Genomic DNA, 13,369 nt, shown 5'->3' with positions numbered 1-13,369 from the left:
CCACAGGATCAGGCTGCTGGTGGAGCACTGGGGTGCTGTTTGTTTGGGGGCACAACCTCCAGGCAGAACCTTTCAATGGCCACGATGCCAGGGCAGCAAAGGGGCAGCTTCAGTGCCTCCTGCAGCAGGAAGACTCCTGGGCACTAAATATTTAAATATTTACACTAAATATCCCAAACTGATTTAGGTCAGGACCTTTTTTATGTGAGAGCACATCCAGTGAGAGAAAACACTGGAGAAAATGCTCTTAAAATGAGCAGCTTGTGGCTGCCAGGGATTGGGTTCCCAGCACACTCCCTTGCATGCCAGCTGCTTTTCCTTGCTCTGCCTGTATCTCCTCTCACATCCACATGTCCTGGATGGAAATCACAACCTGGGGGAGTGTGTGATCCTCTGAAGGGGAGATTTTTACCTGCCAGCAGCAAGAAATTAAACCCAGGCAAAATTTGAGGGTGCCCCCGTGTAAGAAAGTGCATTTTCAGTGCCTGATGCTGCTGACAGAGCCCCAGCTGGCTGCTCTGGAGAATCCCACCTGGAGAAAAGAAGTGCAGGGAATTCTTCCAGAGCATCACAAGAGTCTGAAAATCCATTTTCTGTTTCATCACTGAACGTTGAAGGCTGTAAGGAGGATCCTTTCTAAATAAGTGCTGCCCCTTCATGGTTCCCAGGCAGAAGCTCCAGGTCTCCTCATTAGCCAGGTCATGGTAAGCTCAGCCCTGGATCCGAGTGGCAGGAATTGTCTGCATTTCCTTAAGCCTGCCTCAAGTGCTTCTTAACCTCTCTCTCCTGCTGCTTCTGTGAGTTCTGTGTGCCTCCACACACCAGCCCTGTCCCCCAGAGCAGAGCGTGCTGCAAACCCTCAGCTCTCACTGGACAGCACCTCCAGATTTGGGCTTTATGTGGGTTTTTTTTCCTCCTTTGATTTCTCAATCACTCTGGTTTGGTTTTGTCCCCACTGGTCAGTGCCAAGGACCAGAGCACACACTGGGCTATGATTTTTCCTGCTGGTTTTATCCTGTAAAAGCTTCCTCAGGTTTTGCTCTGTTTGACAGGGACACCACAACTCTTGAGTGAAGGCAGAGGATTTATTAATTCTGCTCTCTGTAGTTTTGGGCTCTTAAATACCCACAGAATTCCTTCATTTTGCTAAATTAAAACTGAGGTGGATTCGGTGCCTCCAGGAATGCCCCAAAAGCTGGTGGTGGTCACAGACATGAAACGTGGAGAGAAGAAAAACCAGTTTGGAGGGGAAATTGGGGTTGGTTGTGGGGATGGGGCAGCTGCAGGCAGCAGAACCCCTCAGTCTGCCCAGAGTGAAGGCAGAGCATCCTCGTGGAGCAGCCTGGCACTGCTGGGGGGGATGCAGTGGCCAGGCAGGCGCCTCCACGTGCTCCTCTCCCTCCCCTGGTGCCACAGGACATTTCCTGAAGCACAGACCCTCGGTGGGCTTTGCTTTGTGTCCCACAGGCAGCACAGGCTCCCCTCCATGCTCCCAGCTCTGCCCAGCCCCGTGCTCCCCTGTCCCAGCCCTGTGTTTGTGTGTGTGCCACCAGTGCTCCCAGTGCTCCCAGTGCTCCCAGTGCCCCCAGTGCCCCCAGTGCCCCCAGTGCTCCCAGTGCTCCCAGTGCCCCCAGTGCCCCCAGTGCCCCCAGTGCCCCCAGTGCTCCCAGTGCTCCCAGTGCTCCCAGTGCTCCCAGTGCCCATGGGGACGGCTTAGGGGAGCCCTGCCTGCCCCCGCTCTGTGTTTGCATGGCTTCCACCCCAGTGCCTGGGCTCTGCTCCCTGCTCTCACCTCATTCCTGTTCCAGTTAGCACAAACACTCCTGCTCTAGTGCCTCTGGAGCACCTGGTAGGTATCTGGAGATGGAGCGTCCCAGCCAGGGACCTGTGCTGTGCCCTCGGTGTTCCCTCACAGCCACGGGTGACTCCAGTGCTTCTGGAGATGGTGTTTGCACAATGCCCTTCCTGCAGTTGTTGTCAATCACCCTGAGGCTCCCAAGTGTTGAAGAAATGACATTTCCAGTGGGAATTTCGGGTTTTCTTTGGGAGTTTCTGTGCTTGCAGCTGCAGGAACCAGCACACGTCACAGGAGGAGCAGCCCCAGGCTGGGCTGGGCTGGGAGGCTCTGACCTGGACTTGCACTTGATTTCTTCTCGTGTTCCCCAAAGTTTTTTGGGATGGAAACAGTGCTTGGTGAAGTACAAAGATTTTAGGGATTGTCCTCATTTTGGGAATTGTCCTCACATTCCCATTCTGTGGAATGAAACCACAGGAGTGAAAGGCACAAAATACCTCGATCCTCTTTAACTCTCAAATATCCTTTGGATTTTAGTGTTGGTTTTGCTTCCTGTCAAGTCTGTGCCATCCCAAAATTCAGATTTTCCTTGGAAATGGTTATAAACCATAGGTTGGACTGGATTTAGGTTGGTTAAAAAAACCCAAATTTTCTTTAAATTGCTTTAAGTGGTGCTTTGCTTTTCTCCTATCAGCATCTTAGCAGGGGCTCTTGTGGTGTTTGATCCCTCCTGGTGTTTGATCCCTTTTTCCTGGGATCCAGCAGCTCTGGAGCGTTGATAAATTGGTGATAAATTGGAAAAGTTTCCACCCTGTGATGTGGCAGCCCAGGGGTCTGCCTGGCAGTGGGGAGGATTTTAAGGAATATCTCGGTGCTTCTTTTTCCCCTCATGGAAGGGACGATTCAGGTCATTTTTGAATTATTTTTTCATACAAGGTGGTTTTGTCTGAGGGTCCAAAATCCATGCCTGTCCTGATTCTTCCTAAACTTTTCCTGAATTTTCCATGCTTAAGTTTTTAAGGAGGAAATTTGTGGCCTTCTGCTTTTGCCATGTGGATAAACCAGCAACTGAATTTTGTTTAACAAGACTGAGACAACCACTCCATGGAAATTGTCTTTTAGAGATGTTCTCTTTGTCAGTTAATGGTTTTTATTTTCAGCTGGAATACCAGAATTCAGAATTTTAAATCAGGAGTGGTGGTGTTGATTTTTATCTGGCATTTTTGATCAGGATTAAAACATGGATCTCAGATTCTTGGTCACCTTTAGGATAATTGATAAATGATGGAGAATAACTGAGGGACTGGACAGTGATGTAGCAGGGCTGAGGAATTCCTCCTGGAATTCTCACTGGGCTTCCCCCTGACCTTTCCTGCTCTGCAGCTCCCAAGGAATGCCTTTAAATCAGGAATTTTTCCCTTTGGGGCTGCAGACCCAGAGCCAGAGCAGCCTCAGTGGGGGGAAAGGCCACAAAATCCCACAGAAAGCAGAAATTGTTCTGTTGTCCCTGCCCATCCCCAGCTGGGAGAGGCCTCTGGGGTTCCCTGGTGTCCCCGAGTGGGTCCTGGGGATTCATTCCTGCTCCATGAGGGTCCTGGGGGATTCCCTGTGGATCCTGTGGGATCCTCTGGGATCCCCTGGGCCCTGTTGGGTTCCCTCCTGTTCCCTGTGGATCCTCTGGGATCCTCTGGGATCCCCTGGGCCCTGTTGGGTTCCCTCCTGTTCCCTGTGGATCCTCTGGGATCCCCTGGGCCCTGTTGGGTTCCCTCCTGTTCCCTGTGGATCCTCTGGGATCCTCTGGGATCCCCTGGGCCCTGTTGGGTTCCCTCCTGTTCCCTGTGGATCCTCTGGGATCCTCTGGGATCCCCTGGGCCCTGTTGGGTTCCCTCCTTCTCCCTGTGGATCCCATGGGATCCCCTGGGCCCTGTTGGGTTCCCTGCTGCTCCCTGTGGATCCTCTGGGATCCTGTGGGATCCCCTGGGCCCTGTTGGGTTCCCTGCTGCTCCCTGGGGATCCTCTGGGATCCTGTGGGATCCCCTGGGCCCTGTTGGGTTCCCTCCTGTTCCCTGTGGATCCTGTGGGATCCCCTGGGCCCTGTTGGATTCCCTCCTGTTCCCTGTGGATCCTCTGGGATCCTGTGGGATCCCCTGGGCCCTGTTGGGTTCCCTGCTGCTCCCTGTGCATCCCCTGGGCCGTGAGGGCCCTGTGAGGACCCTGGGCCATTCCCGCCCACTCCGTGCTGATTTCCCTGAATTCCCAGATTTCTCTGGAATTCCTGGATTTCTCTGGCATTCCCGGTTTTCTCCAGCATTCCCAGATTTCCCAGAACCCCCGTTTTTCTCGGCATTCCCGATTTTCCCGGCATTCCCGCTTTTCCCGGCGCCGCCGGGGGCAGTGGGGGATTTGCACCATGAAGCTCTGTTTTGTTTTCAGCATTCTTCCATGCTGGGCAGTGTTTTTGGGGACTCCTATTATGAGCAGCAGATGACAGCTAGGCAGGCTAATGCCCTCTCCCACCAGGTGAGCAAATTCATCTCGGGCCTCCTCGGCCCCTCCCACCTCAAATTAACCCCAATTAACGCCTGGTTAATTTACGTCAGTCCCCGTTCTGTCCATGTAGAGTTTCTTGTTTTGTTTGGTTTCCCTCCCTCCCTCCCTCCCCTCTCTTTGTCCTCCCCATCCCACGCAGGTGTTCTGCCAAAAAAAATGGGAGATCAATTAAAAATATATAATAATGAAGCTTTTAAAATGGGAGATCAATTAAAAAAATATATAATAATGAAGCTTTTAAAATGAGAGATCCATTAAAAATATATAATAATGAAGCTTTGAAAATGGGAGACCAATTAAAAAATATATATGTAATAATGAGGCTTTGAAAATGGGAGATCAATTAAAAATTATATATAATAATAAAGCTTTTAGAATGGGAGATCAATTAAAAATTATATAATAATGAAGCTTTGAAAATGGGAGATCAATTAAGAAAATAGATATTGAAGCTTTTAAAATGAGAGATCAAGTAAAAAAATGTATAATAATGGGAGATCAATTAAAATATAGATAATAATCAAGCTTTTAAAATGAGAGCTCAATTAAAAAATATATAATAATCAAGCTTTTAAAATGGGATATCAATTTAAAAAATATATAATAATGAAGCTTTTAGAATGGGGGATCAATTAAATATATACAATAATACAGCTTTTAAAGATTCAGATAATGCCAGGCAGCTTTGAAAGGGGAAAACAGTGAAACAAGAATGTTAAAGCAGTGAAAATCAGCTTGGAAAAAGGAATTCTGCTGGGCAGAGACCTCAGGGTGAGCCTGAATTCCCTTTATTCCCCTCTCAATCCTCCACAGAGCATGGGTGAATTCAATTATTGAATTTAATTCTGGATTAAAATAATAAAAGTTACAGAATACTTAAACTGGGGTGTGTCCTGGAGGGAATTCTGCTGGGCAGAGACCTCAGGGCAAATTCATCCCTTTATTTCCCTTTCAGTCTTCCAGTAGAGCATGGATGGATTAAATGATTGCATTTAATTCTGGATTAAATTAATTAAATTATTAAATACTTAAACCTGGGATGAGTCTTGGAGGGAATTCTGCTGGGAGAGACCTCAGGGCTCTTTCCATCCTCCAGCAGAGCATGGATGGATTAAATGATTGAATTTAATTCTGGGATTAAATTATGGAATACTTAAACTGGGGCGTGTCCTGGAGGGAATCCTGCTGGGCAGAGACCTCAGGGTGAGCCCGAGTTCCCTTTATTTCCCTTTATTCCCTTTATTTCCCTTCCCAGCCTCCCTTTCCTTCTGTCCCCCCTCCCCAGTCTGGCTGGTGCCTCCCGGTCCCGAATTGGGCAGGGACTGTCCCGCGCAGCTCAGGGCCCAGGGCCCCGTTTGGAGCCAGGGAAGATGAATTTGTTTGCCTGTCTGTGTTGTCCTGGAGCCGTGTCCTCGTGCCCTGTCCCTGCCAGGCTGGCAGGTAACCCCTGGCGTGTCCCCCTGCAGCTGGAGCAGTTCAACATGATCGAGAACGCCATCAGCTCCAACAGCCTGTACAGCCCCTGCTCCACGCTCAACTACTCGCAGGCTGCCATGATGGGACTGACGGGCAGCCACGGCAGCCTGCAGGACTCGCAGCAGCTCAACTACTCCAGCCACAGCAACATCCCCAACATCATCCTGACAGGTAAAGGTAAAACCCCGCTGGCAGTGCCCTGCCCTGGGCCCTGCGCTGTGCTGTGCTCCCCTTGCAGGGAGGAGTGATGGAGCTGACTCTGTGTGGAACAGGAGCCTCCTCCAGCCGGCTCTCGTCAGCTCTTGGAGCTTTGTTTCACAGCCAAATAGCTCAGCTACCTTACAAGGCATAAAATCAACAAAATGGCTTCTGTTGCAGTATTAGAAACAAAGAGATTTTAATAAAAGGCAAAATAACAAACTCTTTACAGGGTCCCTGCCAATACCATACTGAGCAGCTCCTCAGGGCATGGCCCAGCCCTGCCACAGCTCCAGGAGTGTTTGCACAGTGCTCTGGGACAGGCTGGGGTTTGGGGTGTCTGTGCAGGGCCTGGAGCTGGATCCAGGATTCCTGGGGTCCCTCCCAGCTCAGGATGGTTCAGCATCCCATGGCCCCAGCCTGGGGGTGTCTCCTGGGGATTGTTGCTGTTGAGGGCTTCGTTCACCTGGGCTGTGGTGCCAGTCCAGTGTGGCTGCTGACCAAAACACGTAACTTCATCCTAGGGAACTTGTGAGAATGCTCAGAGAAAGAATGAAAACATTTCTTACCTTAATCTCTGCCCCTGGTGTTTGTGAGCACGTGGAATGTTTGTACATTGTGTTTATGGAAGGATGTTTACAAGGAAGTGTTGTTTCTGCTCAGCCAGTGGGGAAGGACCAGTCGGGTTCTGAGTGAACAATCCTGTCTATGAATATGTAAAGTTCCTGATGAATCTTTAGGAACTTCAGGGAACTTTTCCCTTTTTAAAAGAATTTTAAAGACTGATACCTTCTGAGCATTGGAGCCAATGTCTCCTTCCTTCAGCCATTCCTAACTGGAGTCCAGGTGTGTGTCCCAGTGCTCACCTGCACACAGGTGGAGCACCTAGAGCACCACTTTTCCTGTGGATTTATCCTCCTGAATTCCCTGGATCCTCTGCTAGAGTGAGGAAAGGCTGTGGGAGCCAAGCTCTGCCTGCTCAGCCCCAGCTGGCCAGCAGAGGGTTGGAGTGTCACATATGGTGGCCAATCTGGTCACAGTGGGATTTTGGAAACAATTCCTGCCCAGGATCCTGTGGCTGCAGCCAGGGATTGCTGATGGTGGAATTGAGGTTATTCCTCCTCAAGCTGAGGGAGAGGAAAGGCTCCAGTCACACCAAACACGAATTTTGGGTTGTGTTTGGTGGCTCGGAGATGCTGTGAGGAATCTGGAATCTGCAGGAGGGTGGATGTTCCTCATCTGAGAGCTCCATAACCATTTCCAGGGGTTTTGGGAGCTGTTTCCCGAGTTCCTCGTGGTGTTTCTGGGAGTTTTCTGTTTCAGGAGTCCTGCTGGGGTCTGAGCCCTGTGTGTTTTGTCCCTGCAGTGACAGGAGAATCCCCCCCCAGCTTATCAAAAGAACTGACCAGCTCCTTGGCAGGAGTGGGGGACGTCAGCTTCGACACGGATTCCCAGTTCCCTCTGGATGAACTCAAAATTGACCCTTTGACCCTGGATGGACTTCACATGCTCAACGACCCCGACATGGTCCTCACCGACCCTGCCACAGAGGACACGTTCCGCATGGACCGGCTGTGACCGGGGCTGCGTCCACCCTGGGGCTGCGTCCGCCCCGGAGCCACCATCCTGGGGGCTTCATCCATCCTGGGGCTGCATCCCATCCTGGAGCCACCATCCTGGGGGCTGCATCCACCCTGGGGCTGCATCCACCCTGGGGCTGCATCCACCTTGGAGCCACCATCCTGGGAACTTCATCTACCCTGGGGCTGCATCCGTCCCTGGAGCCACCATCCTGGGGGCTGCATCCCACCCTGGGGCTTCATCCACCCTGGAGCCACCATCCTGGGGGCTTCATCCACCCTGGAGCCACCATCCTGGGGGCTTCATCCACCCCGGGGGCTTCATCCAACCCCAGGGGCTCCATCTCACCCTGGGGCTCCATCCCAGCCCGGGCTCCATCCCAGCCCGGGGTCCATCCTGGAGGGAGCAGCTCTCCGTGTCCCTGTCCCATGGGTCCCCCAGCTTGTTGTTCTGAGCTTGCCGCGCTGCCCAGCCTGTCCCAGCCGTGTCCCCCGAGCCGCTCGTTGCCGTCCAGCAGTCAGGATTGTCTGGTTTGTCCCGGTGGTTTATCCCAGTTCATCCCAGTTTATCCCGGTTTGTCCCGGTGGTTTATCCCGGTTTGTCCTGGTGGTTTATCCCAGTTTATCCTGGTTTATCCCGATGGTTTATCCCAGTTTACCCCAGTTTGTCCCGGTGCTTCATCCCGGTTTGTCCCAGTGGTTTATCCCGGTTTGTCCCGGTTTATCCCAGTTTGTCCCGGTGGTTTATCCCAGTTCATCCCGGTTTATTCCAGTGGTTTATCCCGGTTTGTCCCGGTGGTTTATCCCAGTTTATCCCGGTGGTTTATCCCGGTTTGTCACGGTGGTTTTCCCGGTTTATCCCGGTGGTTTATCCTGGTTTATTCCGGTGGTTCATCCCGGTGGTTATCCCGGTTCATCCCGGTGGTTTATCCCGGTTTATCCCGGTGGTTTATCCCGGTTCATCCCGGTGGTTATCCCGGTTTGTCCCGGTGGTTATCCCAGTTCATCCCGGTGGTTATCCCGGTTTATCCCGGTGGTTATCCTGGTTTTCCAGGGGCCTTTTCCCCGGCAGAGCCCCCGTGCCCCAGCTGGGCGCGGTCCCTGTGCAGCGCTGGGGGCTCTGGGCAGCCGGGCCGGGGCTGTGGGGCTGGCGGGGCCGGGCCCCGTGGGGAGCAAACCCCGGCAGTGCCACCATCCCCGGGCCCTGCTCGGTGACTTTGCCACCCCAGGTGTCCCCAGCCTCTGTCCCTCCCGCCTGCCCCAGCGCCCCCGGCCAAGCGGAGCCGCCGGGCCCACAAATCCACTTCAAACACTATTTTGTTCCAAGCTTTTCATGGGTTTGTTTTGTTTTTGTTTTTTAAATATATATGTAATATATATCTATTTCTATATATGGCTACATATATAGAGAGCATTTCTGAGCACACGTGAAAGTTCTATAATTCATTACTTGATTAGACAGAGGATCAGAACATCTTAAAGCAGCTAAAAAAAATAGAGACTAACCTGCATAATCCTAATTTTTACTTTGTGAGAGATTCCTGGGCAACAGGAAGGGCATTTCCATAGCAATGCCAGGCTCGTAGAATCATGATTTTTAAATTTTTTATTCTTATTCATTACTTATTCTGTTACTTATTTATGATTTTTTTTGGTTGTCGTTGTTGTCATTTCTTTTTTTTTAAATTTTATTTAAATATTTGGATATTAGGAAAGTAGCTCAACTACATACAGCCAATGGAAGCACTCTACATAATATTTGTACAGTACTTTTTTTTTTTTTTGTGGTTTTACTCCAGAAATATATTATATATATTATATATGTAGGTATTTTTAAACTAACTGGAATTTCAAACAGATGTTAAGCAGGAATAAGGAAACCTAAGGCAAGTTTAGATATTTTCCTTTGGAATAGGCAAAATAGGGTGGTTGGAACTTAAAAATTCCTTCATTCACCCGGGGGAAAAAAAAATCTCTTGCTCCACAATGACCAGGATTGAATCCTCCAAAATTCTGTTTAATTAAATGGAGAATTAATTGTTTCTGAATGGTCCTTGTGAATATTTTGTGCTGCAAATTTAAAAAAAACCCAAAAAACAGCCAGATTGCTCAGGCTGGGAATTGGGGATTTCCCTGTGGCTGGAGGGAAGGTGATTCCCAGATTTCTGGGAATGAATGGAATTAGAGGGCACTGTTGGAACATCCTCATTCCGCTGGGGAAAGGCAGGAATTGATCAGGAATTAACAGGATTTGGAGTCATTAACTAATTAACTCACCCCAAGGGGGAGCATCCCCATGGATTCCATCCCTAAAACCCGTCCCAGTTCAGTTCCAGTTCCCAGCAGTTGGGGTTTGTGGATTTTCCCTGTGCCTGGAACCCCAACCCCAACCCCAGAGCTTCTCCTCTTTGGGAACGGCCTGGGCTGCTCTTAACGAGCTCCCCGCAATTAATGAGAGTCCCCCCCGCAATTAGCGACTCCTCCCTGCTCTCCTGAGTTCTCCTAATGAGTTATCCAAGTTTCTGTGTGCTTCCAGGAATCCTGGGCTGCCTGCTGAGGCTCCTGCCCGCTCTGCTGAGCAGGAGCAGGGTCAGGAGCTCCCCAGCCCGGGCTGTCCCCTCACCTTCTGTGCCATTTGTTGACCATTTGCACTAAAAACGTGGAATTTTTTCTTGGCTTCCCTGTGTCTTTTTTATTTCTTTGTTGTTTTGTTCTGTTTTGTTTTGTTTTCATTTTATCCTTCTCCATGCCCTCCAGAGGTTTCCCTGCATCTCTTGGGAATATTTTGGGATTTTTTGGCAGGGTTTGAGCTCGGTAGGACACGTTCACTCCCGGTGGCTGCTCCTTTCAGATCCCCCACGCTTTTTCAGTTCAAGGAGGAGATAAAAGGCAGCTCAGACAGGAGGAAACCTGGGAAAAACCAGGAGGGATTTGGGCCCAGGTGACTGGGAGCCCCTTGCTGAAGGTGCAGTGAGAGCTTTGTGCAGCTCCATGTGGGAATTGCATTTCTCCCCTGCTGGAATGTTTGTAACACCGGGGTCGCTGCACCAGAGCAGCCAGGGCTCAGTCCAGCAGTGCTGTCAGTGCTGTCAGTGCTGGTTTAACCCCAAAATCGCTGCACAGGAGGCACCAGCAGCAGCCAGGGCTCAGTCCAGCAGAGCTGTCAGTGCTGTCAGTGCTGTCAGTGCTGTCAGTGCTGGTTTAACCCCAAAATCGCTGCACCAGCAGCAGCTGGGGCTCAGTCCAGCAATGCTGTCAGTGCTGTCAGTGCTGTCAGTGCTGTCTGTGCTGGTTTAACCCCAAAATCGCTGCACCAGCAGCAGCCGGGGCTCCTCACGGGAGGGAGGCTCGGGCAGGGACCTGCAGCTCCAGCTCCTGCCCGGTTTTTTAACCCCGTGTGTAAATAAGAGCTCTTTGTTTCTAAGACTTGTAAGTAGACCTTGAAAATCGCCTTAATTTCAAACGAACACACCTTGGATGCAACTGTCAGAGTTAGGGAGCCTCGGGCTGGGAGAAAGGCAGGTTTGATCCCTGCGGAGAGGGACGGGGCAGGGGTGGCCCCTGGGAGTGCCGGGTGTGACAGGAGGGGCTCCAGCTGTGGCCGGGGAGAAGCTGCCTCTCATCCCGGCCTGTGAGAGCCAGGGGTTCCAGCAGCTCCTGCCTCGCCCTCCCCCAGGGGATCCTTTCATGTGGGAGCTGCCCCAGAGGATTCCCCCCCCTCTCACTCCTCCAAATTCCACTTTTTGTGGCATCAGGCTGATCTGGAAGCCAACCCAGAGGGAAGCGTGGAGCAGATCCCGAGTGTTCCCAGAACAAATCATCTGCTTTTATTCCAAATGTAACAGCCCTGTGCTCATTCCAGTGTTTGGGGCTCCCTCCCCGCGGGTGGGAGCAGAAAGGGAAAACCATCACTTAGTAAGAAACAAAATACAAAAAAACCAAGGAGGAAATGGTGTTAATTGCTCTCATTGCTGCGTTTGGTTGCAGTGGTGGTGGAGCTGCCCAGGGGTGCCTGTCCCACCCTCCCTCCTGACCCCCCTCCCTCCCTCCCTCCGTGTTTTTCTCTCTCCATAAGGAATTAACCCCAATTCCCAAGCTAGACTGTTGCATTTGCCAATACAATGGGGAAGAGCAGGAATAAACCCTCGGTGGTGCACCCAAAACTGTGATTCTGTTTCCCAGCAGAGCCCAGCCCTGGCGCTGGGGCTGGGGAGGCTCCGTTCCCTGTACATAGATCCCTTCCCTGGGCATGCGTGACCCGGCCCGGCTCCCGCGGCTTCTGCATGGCAGGGAGCGCCTGGCAGCCCCCTGTGCCCCCAGGCTGGGCTGATCCCTCATCTGCCAGAGGGGAAAACCTCCCCAGCATCGGCCGGAATCGCCCCGGAGCCGTCGGGCGCCTTCCGTGGCCTCCGGGGAGGTTCCGTGGGTTCATTTGGTGAATTTGGTTTAGGAGAGCTCATGGGTGAGCCTTCAGCCCAGAGGGAGGTTGGGTTTGATGGTCCTGGAGGTCTTTTCCAACCCTGATTTGGTCGGTCCTTCCCAACCTTGATTCCAGAATTCTTTTCCAACCTTGATTTGGTTTTTCTTCTCCCACCTTGATTCGGTCATTCTTTTCCAACCCTAATTTGGTGATTCTCTTCCAAACTTGAGTCAGGTTCTCTTCCAAACTTGATTCAGGTTCTTTTCCAGCCTTAATTCAGTGATTCTTTTCCAACCCTGATTCAGTGGCTCTGTCCCAACCTCAATTCCACGATTCCAAGAGCAAAAGCTGCCCTGAGTTTATCTAAAAGCAGTTTACCTAAATTTCCCTCAAAAACGAACCCTTGGACCTAAAACCTCGGATTTCTGCCAAAACAACAATTAAGGCTTGAGCTTAATTTCCTTAATTCCCTTAAGGAAAGGCCCTGGAAACCCCCTCTGGACAGGAAGGAAGCAGGAAGGCCCCTCCTCCCCCCGCAGATCCCGACCTTGGCTGTTTTTTTCGGGAGAAACCCCAAAACCAGCGCGTTTATTCCTCGGAGCAACGGCGCCCCCGTCACTGTGATGGCAATGTGAAAGCGCAGGTAGCCTTTGTTACGTGTGTCTGTCCTTTTTAAAAAACAACCAGGAAAAAGAAAAAAAACCCAAAAAAACCTCCCTCCCTCTTAGAATTAAACTTTGTAGTGTTCCTGTTCTTTGTATTTTGAGTTGCATCTTATTTATACGGCGCAGTGTAGGCATGGATTGCATGTCGGTTTTCTATGCGGGCACCACGACATTCTGACTGTGTATTATAAATCATTTTTACCTTTTTAAACAGGGAAAAACAAAAAAAAAAAAACCAACAAAACAAACAAAAAAAAATAACAACAACACAACAGAATCATTGTGTGGAATTTCTATACTGCAAAGCCAAACACTACATGGAGTCCTCTCTTGGTTTGTGTTATTTATTTTCCGAGGCGGTTGGGGCGGGCGGGGGGCGGGCGGAGCCGTGTGTGCGTTGCCTTATGTGGGCTTGACCAATTTTATCAAAATAAAGGCCTGAAGGGGTAAAATCCGCTGGCTCTTGTCTTCAGGGGGTGGAGCGGTGGGAGGGGGAAAGCGTGGAAAAAGGGAGAGAATCCTGTGGAAAAAAGGGAGAGAATCCTGTGGAAAAAAGGGAGAGAACCCATGGAAAAAAGGGAGAGAATCCTGTGGAAAAAAGGGAGAGAATCCATGGAAAAAAGGGAGAGAATCCTGTGGAAAAAAGGGAGAGAATCCATGGGAAAAAAAGGGAGAGAATCCTGTG

At 50.8% G+C, this 13,369-nt stretch overlaps 1 protein-coding gene across 10 annotated transcripts in view; it reads left to right on the top strand.

Moving 5' to 3' along the window:
• CRTC1 (CREB regulated transcription coactivator 1) overlaps positions 1-12,945 on the top strand; it is a 47,351-nt gene extending 34,406 nt beyond the window's left edge. For 3 of the 10 annotated variants that reach the window (XM_071452005.1, XM_071452003.1, XM_071452002.1), the window contains 3 exons: positions 4,229-4,315; positions 5,812-5,992; positions 7,386-12,945. In XM_071452005.1, the coding sequence (XP_071308106.1) occupies positions 4,229-4,315; positions 5,812-5,992; positions 7,386-7,597 (480 nt within the window). In that variant the 3' untranslated portion in view covers positions 7,598-12,945. The remainder of the gene's footprint in view (positions 1-4,228; positions 4,316-5,811; positions 5,993-7,385) is intronic. The other 7 variants (XR_011683162.1, XR_011683160.1, XR_011683165.1 and 4 more) reach the window with 7 other exon arrangements.
• Positions 12,946-13,369: the final 424 nt, after the last annotated feature.

This window comes from Agelaius tricolor, unplaced genomic scaffold (assembly GCF_023055355.1).
Source record: "Agelaius tricolor isolate 1412-34295 unplaced genomic scaffold, bAgeTri1.0.p SCAF_33, whole genome shotgun sequence".
Taxonomy (NCBI): domain Eukaryota; kingdom Metazoa; phylum Chordata; class Aves; order Passeriformes; family Icteridae; genus Agelaius; species Agelaius tricolor.
Note: the sequence above shows the minus strand (reverse complement) of the source record. Positions and strands in the feature narration are given on the sequence as shown.